At 41.7% G+C, this 15,914-nt stretch overlaps 1 protein-coding gene across 1 annotated transcript in view; it reads right to left on the reverse strand.

Moving 5' to 3' along the window:
* Positions 1-861: 861 nt before the first annotated feature.
* TMEM154 (transmembrane protein 154) overlaps positions 862-15,914 on the reverse strand; it is a 70,818-nt gene continuing 55,765 nt past the window's right edge. The window contains exon 7 of the mRNA XM_043969773.1: positions 862-997. Within this exon, the coding sequence (XP_043825708.1) occupies positions 982-997 (16 nt within the window). The 3' untranslated portion in view covers positions 862-981. The remainder of the gene's footprint in view (positions 998-15,914) is intronic.

Genomic DNA, 15,914 nt, shown 5'->3' on the forward strand with positions numbered 1-15,914 from the left:
CTTCTTTCCTTTCTCTTCCTTCCTTCCTCTTTCTTTCTTTCTCAAGTAAGTAATGAAATTAGCCCTCAGCATTTTATCCTTTTTGCTTGTTATAAGGGATAAGTCCGTGCATTTTTTCCTACTCCTCTTCCCCCTCCCCCCTCCTCACCAATACAAACACCAAGAGTGAGCAGTGCCCCAAGAACATGCCTGAGTTAGTGGAAATAGCTGACCAAAGTTGAAGGTGATTTCTGCTTCAAGGGAAAGCTCAGTATGAAAAGAAGTGTTAAAATTATAAGCCCCTTCCTGAATTTCTAAGGACTGTTTAAGGGAACTTGGCTAGATCTGGTGATGATAGGATACAAGTCACCCAGCACTTCATTAGGGTTCTGGGTTATCTGTGAAATATGGACAGATTTATCAGTCCTCACTGAGATTGTGTCTTAAATTAAAACCCTGACTTTGACTGGAGCCAGTCACTTCCATGACACAATTGACCTATTGATTGAAGCCTTATCTACCATCAGACTTATACGGTCTATAGACACCTGCAAAACAAGTGAGGCAATGAAGTTGCCCAAAGGAACTCATCAATATGTAAAGAGAACCAAAGAATGGATTGCAGGTCATGAAGAACTAAGAAAGGTAGCAAAAATTTCCACAGGTGAGTACAGTGAGGTAGAGTCACATGCCACAGTCAATGGAAGCTTGAGGAAGAGGAAAGAATGTCCACAGACTGCAGGGTCCAGCTTCAGGAGACTGGGGATCTGTGGCCTGAAGGCAGAGATCATTTCCAGCATGTCTGTCTTTGTACATCCCTCCAGGTCCAGGTGATGTCATCAGCATTATGAAGAGTGGGCGCAGCAAGGAAAAGGGAAAGGTTCCTGTGTCTATAGTTATTTGAAATTAATTAAATTCTTATCCACTTCATCCTCTGTTGGCAGGCTTTGCAGACTCCCTTGTGGGCTGTTCCTCTTGGAAAAACATGGGCACTGTTCACCTTCAGGATTCAGCATCACTGTAAAAACAAAGCAGCAGAGTAGGTGAGCCAGATTTGATCCTTGTGCAATGGAGGAAGCTAGAGGAATGTCAATACATTATTTTTAAAATGTCATTTAGGATTACAATTCTTATTGACACCAATAACACCACTTACTGACACCACCAAATTCAATTAACCATCAGTCAGTCAACAAGCATTTGTTAAGTGTTCACTGTGTTCCAGGCACTGTGCTAAGTACTAGAGATACTATGAGAATATTATCCGGTGTCTCCTAATGAGTGAGCATGAGGGGCCCCCTGCTGAGTGAACATGTGACCACCCTCAACCAATTAGCTTGAAGCAGTGTGTAAGGCAGTTGGTTTTGTCAGTTGGTTTTGGGAGTTGCTGGTTGGAACCTCATGAGAGGTGGAGCTTTAATCGCTCCTGGGGGGAGCTAGGTTTTCCTATTCTTTCAGAGACACTTGCTCTCTCTCTTTGTTAACCTCTAATATATTTTAATAAATGTTTAATACCTAAACTGTTAAACCGTTGTCCTAGTTGGCTTTCCCCGCACAAGGGACAGGTAGGGTGACCACACACATTGAGTTTTACCTGTCACAATACAAATACAAAAACACAAAGCAAAAACATGGTCTCTGCTTTCTAAGAACTCACAATTCTGATTGGAGAGAGAACAAATAATTAGCTATGGACATTTAACATATATGCAGAGTAGATGGAAGGCAACCCCAGAAGGGAAAGGCATTAGTCTCTGGGGGATGACTGAGATAGATCTTCTACAGAGGGTGGTATTTGATCTGAGTCTTGGTGGAAGCTAATGAAGCCAGGAAGTGGCTGTGAGGAGGGAATCCATTCTAAATATGGAGGACAGTCATTTTTTTTTTTTAGTGAGGCAATTGGGGTTAAGTGACTTGCCCAGGGTCACACAGCTAGTAAGTGTTAAGTGTCTGAGGCCAGATTTGAACTCAGCTACTCCTGACTCCAGGGCCGGTACTCTATCCACTGTGCCACCTAGCTGCCCTGGACAGTCATTTTTAAAAAGTATGGACTAGGGAGCTGAAGAGTCATGTTTGGGAACTGCAAGTAGGTTGTATAGGTTTATCATAGAGGAAAGATTTGGTACAGCCTTTGTGGTGAGTGAGATAATGAATCAATTAGGAAGATGTAAAAGGATTGCCTTACAATACATTTCTTTCTCTTTTTTTTTTTTTTTTGGTGAGGCAATTGGGGTTAAGTGACTTGCCCAGGGTCACGCAGCTAGGAAGTGTCAAGTGTCTGAGGTTGGATTTGAATTCAGGTCCTCCTGAATCCAGGGCTGGTGCTCTATACACTGTGCCAACTAACTGCCCCTTACAATACATTTCTGAATGGTTTTACCACATACAAAAGGGTTTCATAGATCTGATCTTATTGGGAGGGCTAGCATTTTTTTTTATCTCTGTTTTATAGTTGAGGAAACAGGCTCAGAGAGAAATGGTTTGCCCATGATCACCTAAGTTACAAGTGGCAGAACAGGGACTTGAACTAGGGACTTATCTCCAAAAGGGACCCAGAAGCAAAGGTTTCTTTGGCTTTTCTTTTTGCCAGCCAAGGAGGAAATCTGTAACAGAACCAAAAGGTGACCACTTCCCTTCCTCCAGCCCACCTCCTTCTCTAGCTTTAATGCCGAGACATCCAGATGGAGTTTAGGATTTTTTTTTTCAATTTTAATTAAATCTAGCCCAATTCGTTATGAATATATGCCAAATTGTCCTTTAAAAAAATTCCATGTGTTGTTTTCCCTTCAGCACTGGAGTTCCTGGCATGTTTTCAATAACCTGTTTTGAGCATATCCACAAATGATTTAAAGGTGGCTATTGCCTGTCACATAGAACCCCTCCAGCTCTGAATCTCCCTCCCAATGGGAGCAGACATGAAGGAGCATCTTTCCCCTCTTCCATTGTGGTGCTGTTGACTGATATGTCCGTTGTGTTCTTTTACTTTAAAATTGCTTTCCTTTTTCGAATTCCTCTTTCAGCAGTCTTTCTGCAGTGGGGTCGTACCGGCTTGAGGAGGTTTTGAGATAGCTTAGCTCCAACTGTGAAACTAGTGCCACTAATTATAGTTATTGACAGAAATTCTGGCACCTAAAGCAAATTGAACTTAGGGTGGAAGGGGAGAGAGGAAAGCAAACACAGGGGCGGGAGGCTCTGATCATTCCCACATATGCTTGAGGTATACTACAAGAAGAGAGGTCAGGTTATTCAAAGTGGGAAGGCAGGGGGTGGCTAGGTGGTGCAGTGGTAAAGCACCGGCCCTGGAGTCAGGAATACCTGAGTTCAAATCCGGCCTCAGACACTTGACACTTACTAGCTGTGTGACCCTGGGCAAGTCACTTAACCCCCATTGCCCCGCAAAAACAAAAACAAAAACAAAAAACAAAAAAAACAAAAACAAAAACAAAAAAAAACACAAAGTGGGAAGGTATTGGGATGGACAAGTCGGTAAACTTGGTACTGAACTTAATGAGCCAGAAGGGTTATGGATGACAAGGATGAGGAGAATCTGGACAGGATGGAATGAACCTTAAAGGGGGAGAGGTGGTTGCTCCGTAATGATGGTAGCAGGAGGCTCTCTGGTGTGACAAATGGGATGGGGAGGGTGAAGGAACAGGTCATCTCTTCTTCGTGTGTCCGGTGACATAAGATTCCATCTTTGGAGAGGGCACCAGGAGATGGAGTGTCTTTAAGAAGAAAGCTTGGGTTTAGGGAGCACCAGATAGAAAAGACTATGCCAGGAAAAGATCTAGGATCAGGGAATCATAGAATTGGAGCGGGAAGCGAACTTGAAGGCTAGGAAGGTCAGCCCCCTTTATTTTACTAATGAAGCCCAGAAAGGTGAAGTTACTTCCCAAGGTCACACTTGCCAGAGAGGGGGCTCTAGAACCTTTCCCAGGTTCCCCCTGGCTGCCAGTGGCTTTCCCTGCAGAGTTGCCTGGTACCCACTGCATATACTCTTGTATACAAATATTTATGTGTGTGTGTCCCCCATTAAAATATAAGCTCTTTGGGGAAGCTAGGTGTGGCAGGGGATAGAGTACCGGCCCTGGATTCGGGAGGACCTGAGTTCAAATCCGACCTCAGACACTTAACACTTACTAGCTATGTGATCCTGGGCAAGTCACTTAACCCTCATTGCCCCGCAACCAAGCTCTTTGAGGTTGGAGACTGGGTTTTGTGTTGTTGTTTTTTCTTTGCATCCCTAAAGCTTAGCACAATGTCTAACACCCAGGAAGTACTTGATAAATGCCGCCAATCAACTGATTAATTGAACAGTTTTTCTTCAACCTTGCTTTCTACCTGACTTTTTACAATCATAATAGGAAAATAAGTAGTAGATGTTCACATAGCCAAGGCATTCACAACATTTTTTCTAAAACCAAGTGTCTAAATGCCTGGGCTTCACAATGTTTTGGCAATACAAATGGAAACAAGTGTTGGCAAAATGTGGGCCAGCCTCCACTCCCAAGAATCCATTGGGTTTAGAGCAGTAAGGAATAGGATGACTACAGCTCACTATGCTTGTTTCTCCAAGCCAATGAGAGTAGGCCAAAGTGAAAGGTATCACTAACTCATAGATAGTCCCAATTTGGGGACAGAGGTTTTTTAATTCTGGGAGAAAAGGACATTTCTAGTGTTTGCTAATTCTCAAAGGCACCTTTCACCAGGAGAGTGATGGGGGTGGGGGTACAAAACTATTGATGAATCAAAAATATAAGATTGCTGGCTGCCTCCAAAGCTGAGCCTGGAGGCACTTTCTCACACTCCTCGCCTTCTATTTACTTAGGTGTGTTCCTTGGTTTCTGGATTGCTGTTTATCACCTGAGTGAACTGGTCAAATAAGCACCAGCCAGCCTCCGATTTGGCAACCTCTGGAGCCTCCCATTCACAGCGCCAAAGCAAACTGATATGGGGCTGACCCAAGGCAAACTTGGGGGAGCATTTCCAAACTGCTCTGTTTCCCCGTCCACCCCCAGCACTATTGTGGGGTATTAGCCAAAAGTCTGGGCACTGGCTTTCGAAAATACTTTTTCAAAGTGTGTGTAACATGTACAATTAAGAATGGGAAACACTTCAATCCAAGAGAATATACTGAAATTTTAGAATGAGCAGAGTCACTAACCCAATGTCAGAACTGGAAGGAACCTTAAGGATCGTCCAATCTAATGCCATTTTTTCTTTTTTTTTTCACTTAAGAAAACCATTCTGTTAATGCCTTTTATTTTACATCCTCTCTCTCTCTCTCTCTCTCTCTCTCTCTCTCTCTCTCTCTCTCTCTCTCTCTCTCTCTCCCTCCCTCCCTCCCTCCCTCCCTCCCTTCCCCTCTCTCTCCTCCATAGTATGTATATATGCAACATATGCATTCACATATGTATACACATATGTATATACACACACGTAGGTGTGACATACATGTCTATATTGTGTGTACATATATATATGATGGGGGGTACAGGATATTGCATATGGTGTCCAGGAAAGGTTGCTGTTGCTTAAATGTTTTTTTGTTTTTTAACAGGGGAAGTTTAGAGTTAGGAATAAGAGGGGCTGTGTGTGTTTGTGTTTGTGTTTGTGTTTGTGTGTGTGTGTGTGTGTGTGTATTCCTGACTCTCTCTCTCTCTCTCTCTCTCTCTCTATATATATATATATATATATATATGTATGTATGTATATATATGTGTGTGTGTTTGTATGTATATGTATATGTACACAAACACATGGGCCCCTCTTATCCCTGACTCTAACCTTCCCTTGTGAAAAAGAAAAGAAAACTTGACACTCACTAGCTGTGTGACCCTGGGCAAGCCACTTAACCCTCATTGGCCCCCCCTCCTCTCCCTCCTCCCCCACATACACACAAAAGGAAAAAGAAAAAGATAGAAAAAAACATTTAAGCAAAAGCAACCAACACTGGACACCATATGCAAAATCCACCCCCTCCCATCATATCCCCTTACACAAGGGGGAAGATTGTTTCATTATCAGTTTTCCAGGACCATTATTCCAGATAAAATAACAAGCCTATAGAGGAAAAATGGCTTCCCTAGGTTGACATTGTTAGGAAGTAGCAGAGCTTGGATTCAAGTAAGTTAGTGTGGCCACTGTTAGTAAGAAAGCATGTGGGGCAGCTAGGTGGCACAGTGGATAGAGCACCGGCCCTGGATTCAGGAGGACCTGAGTTCAAATCCAGCCTCAGACACTTAACACTTACTAGCTGCATGACCCTGGGCAAGTCACTTAACCCTCATTGCCTCACCAAAAAAAAAAAAAAAAAAAAGCATGTGGCTAGAATGGGACTAATAATGGATGATAGAAGAATGTATCCAAGCCTTATAGCTAATTCCATTACTTCCCCTAGGTTGCAGTTCAGGCTCAGATAAGTTATATGAGTTCTCTCTCACTGATTCAATTTAACAGGAATTTACTAAGTGCCTTGAAGAAGTTTACATTCTCCTGAGGGGTGCAACAGTTAAACAGAAGAATAAACACACACAGTAAAGATGTTTCGAGGAGGTTTGAGAAAGCACTAATAGTTCAGGCATCAGGACGGTATTCCTTTAGGGACATTATAGCGCATTAGCTGAGCCTTAAAGGAAACTGAGATTCTAAGACACAGAGGTGAGAAGGGACTGCATTCTAGCCATGGGGGACTGCCTTTACAAAGGCATAAAGATTGTAGATAACATGCTGAGTTCAGGAAACAGCAAGTACATCAAACATAGAATGCATGAATGGAAGCAAAATGAAATAAATTTGGGAAGGGAGGCTAGAGCTAGGTTTGGAAAGGCATAGGGGACGGCATGTGCAAAGGCACAGACCCAGGTAGTACATAGAATGCAAAATTTTGAAAAAAGAAAACAGGACAATTTGCCTGGAATGGAGAGGGAAGGGGAATAGTGGGGAGAAGGTGTTAGAAGGTAGATTGTGTTCCAAACTTAGGACTTTGTGTTTTTACTTAGAAGCAATGGGGAACAGGCAGCTAGGTGGCGCAGTGGATAAAGCACCAGCCCTGGATTCAGGAGGACCTGAGTTCAAATCCAGCCTCAGACACGTAACACTTACTGGCTGTGTGACCCTGGGAAAGTCACTTAACCACAAATGCCTCAGAAAACAACAACAACAAAAACATGTAATTGGAGAGAAGCAATGGGGAACTATGAAAGATTCTTGAGCAGGGAGTGATATGGACAGACTTTTGATTCAGGAAGATTCTTTAGGCAACTGTTTATTTATAGATTGTTCTCCTCTTTGTAGAGGCATTCATTAATAGTCTTCCCTTTAGATGTGCTTTGGGAGAAGGGGTTACTACATGGTGAGCCTACCACATTAATGGAATCACATAGAGAAAACAAGCATTTATCAAGCACCTACCATGCAACAGGTGCTGTGCAAATATTATTATACAACTGTTATCTCATTTGAGCCTCACTCTTCTAAGAGGTTAGGTGCTATTGTTATCTACATTTTATAGATGAGGAAACTGAGGTAAACAGAGGTTAAGTGCCTTGCCCAGGGTAACAAGTAAGTAAATGTATGAGGAAGTATTTAAACTCAGGTATTCCTGACTCCAGGTCCAGGTCTCCATCCACTTCACCACCTAGATACCTCACGATCCTTGATGCATTTGTGGTATAGACTATACTGCACGCCGAGTCCCTTAATTGCATGCTTGTCTTATCACTTCATACAGCCTCTGCCTGCACTATCACAGGAGTCTCCTAATGGAAGTCTCTCCACTTTCAGTCTCTCTCTATCACCTACAATGCAAACTTCTTATCCTGTCATTCGAGGCCCTCCAAGATCTGATTCTAATTTCACTGTCAAACTGTACCTCCCAGTACTCCTATATATATTTTTTGAGGCAATTGGGGTTAAGTGACTCACCCAGAGTCACACAGCTAGTAAGTGTCAAGTGTCTGAGATCTGATTTGAACTCAGGTCATCCTGACTCCAGGGCCGGTGCTTTATCCACTGCGCCACCTAGCTGCCCCACCAGTACTCCTATTTTTATTCCCTGCCCTTTTCTGTTTCCATACCTTTCCTGACACCATCCCAGAGTGCATTCCCACTTTTACCTCCTCCTGATCAAATCCCACTTGTTCTCCAAAGTCCAACCCAAGTGCAGCCTCCTCTGGGAATCCTTTCCCAGTCTGTCCTCACCTCTGTGACTCCATATAGGAAAAGGACCGAAGTACATAAGTCAGGAACTGACTATTGACCAAGGAGATAGACAAAGAAATCTGTAAAATAGACTCTTGCTTAGTCCTAACTCTGCCTGCTGCTAACAAGATCAAGTAAAGGAATCCGTATGATATAATGAATGAGGAGAGTGCTGAACTCAGAACCATGGAGACACGAATTCCAATCCAACCATGTGATATTATGGGACATGGATGAATCACTTTACTCTTTCTGAGCCTCAGTTTCATCATCTGTGAAATGGGACTGTAACGTCTACCTCACAGGAGGCTTTCAAGGGTCCAGGCCAATAATGTTTATGAAACAATTTAAGAGTTTTGAAAAGGTCAGCTATTATTATTGGGTAAGTTACTTCCCTTTCCTGGGCCTCAGTGCCCTCATCTGTAAAGTGAGATGGTTGTTATATATGATCTCAAAGGTTCATTTTGGTTCTAACATTCTATGATCTGATGGTAACTGTACAGAACTAGTCCTTCCAGAACATGGCAAAAAAAGGCCTTATATACATGGTAGAAAAAGAAGAAAATAATGTATTCAACTCTAGCACTAAAATGAACTTTTTTTCTCATTCCAGGTACCAATAGATTCAGCTAATTCAGTGAATTCAGTAGAAGAAAAGCAACCCAACCATTTGTGTTTGCCATCTTGCAGTCCAAATAACCAGCTGGTTTTCAACTTTTTTTTTTGGTACAATGTAGACATAGTCCAAATTCTGTTTTAGCAGGGGAAAAAAGAGAATGGAGAGATGGGAGAGGAAGAAATTAGGCAGATCTTGTATAACCGCTGCTTGAGTTATCCAAGAAGCAGGGAAATCATCCATTTTAATACTGCTCTTGAGTTTGGAAACATGAAGCAAAGAGTGGCAGAAAACGGCAAGTCATATAGGAAAAAAAGTCATCCTTCCAAAAACTGTGATGACGCATGGACGGGACCAGACGGATTCTCTCTCAAATTTGTATTCCTGGTGCTCAGTACAGTAGAAACTAGCAGCCCACATTTACATCGCACTTTAAGCTTTGCAAAGTGCCTTCCTTATATTAGCTCATTTGGTCCAACATCCCTGTGTTGTTGTGCAGTCATTTTTGAGTCATGTCTGACTCGACATAACAGTTTTCTTGGCAAAGATATTGGAGTGGTTTGCCATTTCCTTCTCCAACTCATTGTATAGATGAAGAAACTGAGGCAAACAGGATTAAGTGACTTGCCCAGTGTCACACAGCTAGTGTCTGAGAATGGATTTGAACTCAGGAAGATGAGTTTATCTCAGGCACTCTATCTGCTGTGTCACCTAACTGCTCCAACATTCCTGTGAGGTAGGTGCTATTATTTTATAATTGATGAAACTGAGGCAAACAGAGGTTAAGTGACCTATCCAAGGTCATAACAGCTAGTAAGTATCTGAGGCAGGAATTGAACTCAGGTTTTCCAGACTCCAAGGGCTGAGCTTTATCCACTGCTCCACCTAGCTGCCTCTGTACATCGGTACAGTAAGTGAATGGAATTCTGTAATTCAGTGATAGGGAATAAGAGTAATAACCATAGGTGACATTTATAAAGTTTTGTATATAGCTTTATGGTCTGTAAAGCACTTTTCATTATCTCAGATAAGAACTTGCCTATACTTCCTGATCCACTTTGTTGTTCAGTGATTTCGGTTGTGTCTGACTCGTCATGACCCCATTTGGGGTTTTCTTGACAAAGATACAGGAGTGGTTTGCTATTTCCTTCTCCAACTCATTTTACAGACAAGGAACTGAGGGAAACAGGGTTAAGTGACTTGCCCAGGGTCATACAGCTAGTTAAGATTCGAGGCTGACTTGAATTCAGGTCTTCCTGACTCTAGGGACAGAGCTTGACAAAAGTTGATGAACATGGGGGTACTGTGGTAAGGCCGATGGATTTATAGTCAGAGTATCTCAGTTCAGACCTTGGCTTTATATCTGGCTATGTAAGCCTGAGCAAGCAATTTCCTCTTTCTGCATCTCCATTTCCTCATCTGTACAATGAGGGGGTCAGACCAGGTGACCTTTGAAGTTCCCTCCAGCTTTCAGTGTATGATCCTATGCACAGCTACACGCCCTTTCTACTTAAAACAGAAATAAGAAGTGGGTTTGATGCACTGTGCTTTGTACCTCTTTAATGCACTTTGGTGTCTTACTATTATAATTCGCAGCCTGTGTGTCATCCTTGACTCCTCACTCTCCCTCACTGCACATGGCCAGTCAGTCGCTAAGCACAGCCATTTCTGCCTTTGCAACACCTCACATACATCCTGTTCTTTCCTCAGGCACAACTGCTATACATATCACCTCTCACCCAGACTATTGAAATGATCTTCTAACCAGTTTCTCTGCTTCAACTCTTTCTACAATTCAAGGTTATCTTCCATTCAGCTCCCAAATTGATCTCCCTAAAGGGCTAAGTCTATGTCACTTCCCTACTCAATAAGCTTCAGTGGCTCCCTCTTACCTCCATCATCAAATAAAAAATTTTCTATTCGGCTCTTAAAGCACCTCACAGCCTGACCCCTTCCAATGGGTTAAGTGACTTGCCCAGGGTCACACAGCTCGTAAGTGTCAAGTGTCTGAGGCCGAATTTGAACTCAGGTCCTCCTGACTCCAGGGCGGTGCTCTATCCACTGCACCACCTAGCTTCCTTCACATACTCTTTGATCCAGTGATGTTGGCCTCCGTGATGTTCTTCCTAGAGAATACTTTACATTCTGATGCTGTTGTTCCCCATGCACTCCTTCCATATCTCCCTCTCTTGGCTTCCTTCAAGACTTAGCTAAAAACCTATCTTCTGCAAGAAGCTTATCCTGTTCGTCCCCTTGCTAGTGTCTTCTTTTCCTCTGAAATTATCTCCAATTTGTCACACACACACACATGCATTATCAATCTGTCTGCCTGCTTGTCTGTCTGTCTAGCTATCTTTCTTTCTACCTGACTACCTATCCGTCCGTCCATCCATCCATCTGTTTGTCTGTCTGCCAGCTTATCTATATTATTTTTTACATAGTTGTTTGCTTATTGTCTCTCCCCTTAGAAAGTAAGCTCCTTAAAGAAAGGGGAGTGATTTTTCCTTTCTTTGTCTCCCCAATGCTTAGGCACACAGTAAGTGGTTAATAAATGCCTATTGGCTAGATTGTAAAAGCCTTAAGAACAAGGACCATATCTTAGCTAAAAATCATCAATGTCCTATAATGCCCAGAATCTCTCTCTTTGTGCAACAGAAGTTCAGATAACTTCCAGACAGCAGAGAGATAGACAGACATTGGTAATAGTTCTTTGGTAAGATTTGTGATCTACACTGGATACATGCAAATATAGGTTAGACTAGATTAAGAACTGTTCAAAATGTTGAAATGGAGATCTATACTGTGCTCAGGGGGGTAACTTCCACAAGTGGTTGATCTTTTTCCTTTTAGCAGGAGAGAAAGGAAGCAGATTTTCCACTACAGTTCTAATTCTAACTGCTATTCTCACTGCTTTTCTGAAGAGTTCAGTTAACCTAGCATCTGGGAAGAATTCTGGAATTCAAGAATAGCTCACATTGACATGTAGACCTTAAAGTGATTTGCACATGTGATCCCTTTGATCATGCAATGTTTTTACATGCATGATCGTTCAGTTCTCAGCACTGAGCCCGGAGTATAATAGGCTCTCATTAATGCTACTTGATTGATTCTCATAACAACCATGTAAGGTAGTGCTACAGATACTATTATCCCCATTTTACAGATGAGAAAAGTGAAGCCTAGATTTTCTCAGATCACACAATTAGTAAGCGTCATAAGGAAGGACATGAAGTCTGATCTTCCTGGATTCCAGTCCAGCAGTCTCTATCCAGTGTACCATGCTGTGAATTCATTAAGGGTATGGAAAGATAGGAGGGAGACAGCTTGAAGAAGAAATCTGCCAATCCATACTCTTACCTTTGGGGGGAAAACTACTGCAACAAAACCAGTTCATGACCTCCAATAAAAAGCTAATCCTTCTTAACTTCGGTACTGCCTTTCACCTGTAGTGAAACCACCTAGGGGAAATAATGTCAATAAAAACAGCTCATAGATTTCGAGCTAGAAGGAACCTCAGAGGCGGTATACTACAACCTATTGATTTTACAGAGGGCAAAACTGGACCCATTAGGGGATGTCACATAGAAAATAGTCAGGATTTGAACCCAGGTCTTGTAACTACCAGTATAGAATGTTTTCCACCTTATCAACTGTCTCAGAAAAGCAGAAGCAAAAAAATAAAACCCATAGGGAAGCTAACAACTTTGCAAAAAAAATAATTACAAGGGTGGGGAGGGGTGGCAAGTATTTTGAAATTGAACCACATTCGGCGGTGATACATAGGTAACTTGGGAGAGCTTATAGGCATAGTTTTGGACTATCTTACCCCAGGAGAACAAGCACATTCCTCAGTTCCCAGGATGGCTGCTATTTTGTGACATATCCTTAGGGGTAGGGAGCAGAGACAGAGCTTCCCTTAATACCCCACAAGCTTGGTTTAGCCTGGGCCAACAACATAAAGTCTGAAAGCTTTTGGGGGCAGTCAGACTCTGTCTATTCATATTCATTTTCAAATATGCTAAGAGAAGCAAAAAGAAAAACTCTTATGAGATTAATCCTTGTAAATCCAAGGAAAGGGCACTGACCTTTAAGTTCAAATGGAATGTGCAGGAGGAGGTGTTATGAAGGGGGCTTACAATTTTCAGAACCCGAATTGATCCTAATAGCTCTTCTCAAGAGTATCTGATGCTGAACTAGCCTGTTAAATTTGGACTTTGCCAGGCAGCTGGTACCTGGACAGATGCTCCATTTTCTCCTTGTATTCGAATCTCTCAACTTCAGGAACACTTGTGCAAATGAAATCCAACTGATTGGCTACTTCCTCCATTCCTCAGATTTAGCTTTTAGGGAACATGTTAATTTCCCCAGGATGGTTTTTTCTAACTTGATTCAGTTCTGACCTTCCATTACTGGGAGGCCAGAGTAGCTATATTTGGCACACAGTGGTAAGTTGTCAATTATATACTGAATCTGGACTGTGTTGACAAGTAACCTAGGATGGATAACCAATTAAAAAGAATATTATAATGCCTGAGAACAATGTTCCCTAAAACATATGGGAGAAAGCAGGGTCTCAAGTGGAAAGAGCGCTGAATTTGGAATGAGACATAGGTTCAATGCTATTTATGGCTCCTTAGACTTCAACAAGAGATTTCTACATTTCAAAGTTCAGTATCCCCATCTATAAATGAAGGGGTTGGACTAGATCAGGGGTTCTTAACCTGAGTTAGGTGGAGATATATCAGAAGATGTTGTGACCTTGGATGCGGGGAAAATGGCATCCTTATTTTCACTAACCACCAACTGAAATTTAGCATTTCCTTCAATTATTTAAAAACATTCTGAGAAGGGGTCTATAGGCTTCGCTAAATAGCCAAAAAAGGGTCCAGGATACAAGAAATGTTAAGGATTTTTGGACTAGATGAGCTGATCTCAAAGGTCTTTTCTAGCTCTGACATTCTCTGATGATCAGAGATTTTGACATACCTCCAGTGAAAAATGGTATTCTTTTTCTTCAGCTAATTAACAGTGACATTTGGATTTGAACAAGCTAGCTTTACTCTCAGCCTTTTTTTCTCTTGAGATATTCTCACTGAACCCTTCAGCTCAGGATTCAGGATAAACTCTATTTCCTCACACTGTTGAATGGCAAGTTTTGGGCAATTCTAGCACTAGATTGTCTGATTTGGGGGAATGCTTCCCCTTTCCTTCTAAAAGGGGTTTTATGGCATATATTCTTTTAAAATGGATTTTTGCAAGAATGTTTTAATTGTATTTTGTGGCATATATTCTAAAGGAAAGAAAATAAAGGATGAATTTTCTTTTGAGAATTATGAGCACATTGACATTCTCCTATGCAGTATCCTGTACATAAAAAGGGCTTAATATATGCTTGTTAGATTGGAAAGCAGTAGATTGGAGATATCTGGGATCCTATAAAGCCAGGGTTTGGAATGATTGTTCTATAAAGATTCTGGTTGTTTGGTCTTGTCTGACTCTTCATGACCCCACCTGGGGTTTTCTTGGCAAAGATACTAAAGTGGTTTGCCATTTCCTTCTCCAGCTCATTTTATAGATGAGGAACTGAGGCAAATGGGGTTAAGTGACTTGCCCAAGGTCACACAGCTAGGAAGTGTCTGAGGCCAGATTTGAACTCAGGAAGAGATGAGTCTTCCCAACTCCAGACTCAGTACTCTATCCACGGCACCGCCTAGCTGTCCCCAACTACAACAATCAGTTCATGGGATTTAGAACTGGACAACCCTCTCACTTTGCAGATGAGAAAATGGGACCAGAGGGTTCGAGAGATTTGTCCAATGACATTGCAGGTTTGCCTACAAGGTCTTCTGACTCTGAGCTTTGTGCCCTTCCCACCACATGGAATTGTCTTTCTATTGGTACTCTGACCACTGGAGTGGAGAGTGAGGTAGAAGGCTACTTCCAGTAAACTTTGGCTTCAATGTTTTAAGGCAGAAATGTTCAACATGAAGTCTTCCACTCCCAAGGCCAAAACAGAACCAGATTAAAATGTATTTGGGAGGGGGCAGCTAGGTGGCACAGTGGATAGAGCACCGGCCCTAGAGTCAGGAGTACTTGAGTTCAAATCCGGCCTCAGACACTTAACACTTACTAGCTGTGTGACCCTGGGCAAGTCACTTAACCCCAATTGCCTCACTAAAAAATAAATTTAATTAAAAAATGTATTTGGGAAATATCTAATCAAATAAATAAAAACACAGTGGAATGTAGATAATGTGAAGATGTGGTTTTCTAAGTCAATATGATACTGCATGGATCCATATATATGTATCTCTCTCTATATGTATATATATGTATACACACATGGACACATATATATGGTTTAGTAACACTCAGTTTTTATTTGAGTTTGATACCACTGTTTTAAGGTTGTCCAACCAGTTTATCACTTTCTGTTCAACAAAGAGCAACTCTCAAAATAGTCATCTTTTCATTCCCAACATAGAAACAGGATCACATTAGATTTTGTACTCATTTCTAAATCTTATTTTAAAAAAACCAAACAACGAAACTCAACAAACTCAAGGCCAAGATAGCATTTAAATAATTTGCAGGCAGGAGCTAATATCCATTTTGTCTTTACATGCTCAGCACCTATCCCAGTGTCTCTGTGCATGTTCATTTGGACTGGCTCTGTGATTTCATTATATAAGATTTCACGGGAAGGAACTTCTTCCCCCAAATCAGATCTAATTCTCTTGTAATTTAATAGTCTTGGGGAGTTGCTTGGAGACACAGAAAAGTAACTGGACCAGGGTCACACAGCCTGTGTATGGTAAAGGTGGACCTGAACCCAGGTCTTCCAGACCAACTCTGTAGTTACCATACTAGGCTCCTTGTATATAATTGGTGCTTAATAAATACCTTTTTGATTGGGTTTATTTATGCTTTGCATTTACTTGACTAAGTGTTGAATTCTCCTTGAAAGAAACACTGTTTCTTTTCTTTCCAGGGTTTTTTGTTTTGTTTTGCTTTGTTTTGTCGTTTTGGTCTTTGTATTGCCATCGACTAGCATCCTAGCACAGTCCCTTGCACAAAATAGTGAATTGATACATTTTTGTTGAATTCAATTGAATTG

Source organism: Dromiciops gliroides, chromosome 6 (assembly GCF_019393635.1).
Source record: "Dromiciops gliroides isolate mDroGli1 chromosome 6, mDroGli1.pri, whole genome shotgun sequence".
Lineage (NCBI taxonomy): Eukaryota > Metazoa > Chordata > Mammalia > Microbiotheria > Microbiotheriidae > Dromiciops > Dromiciops gliroides.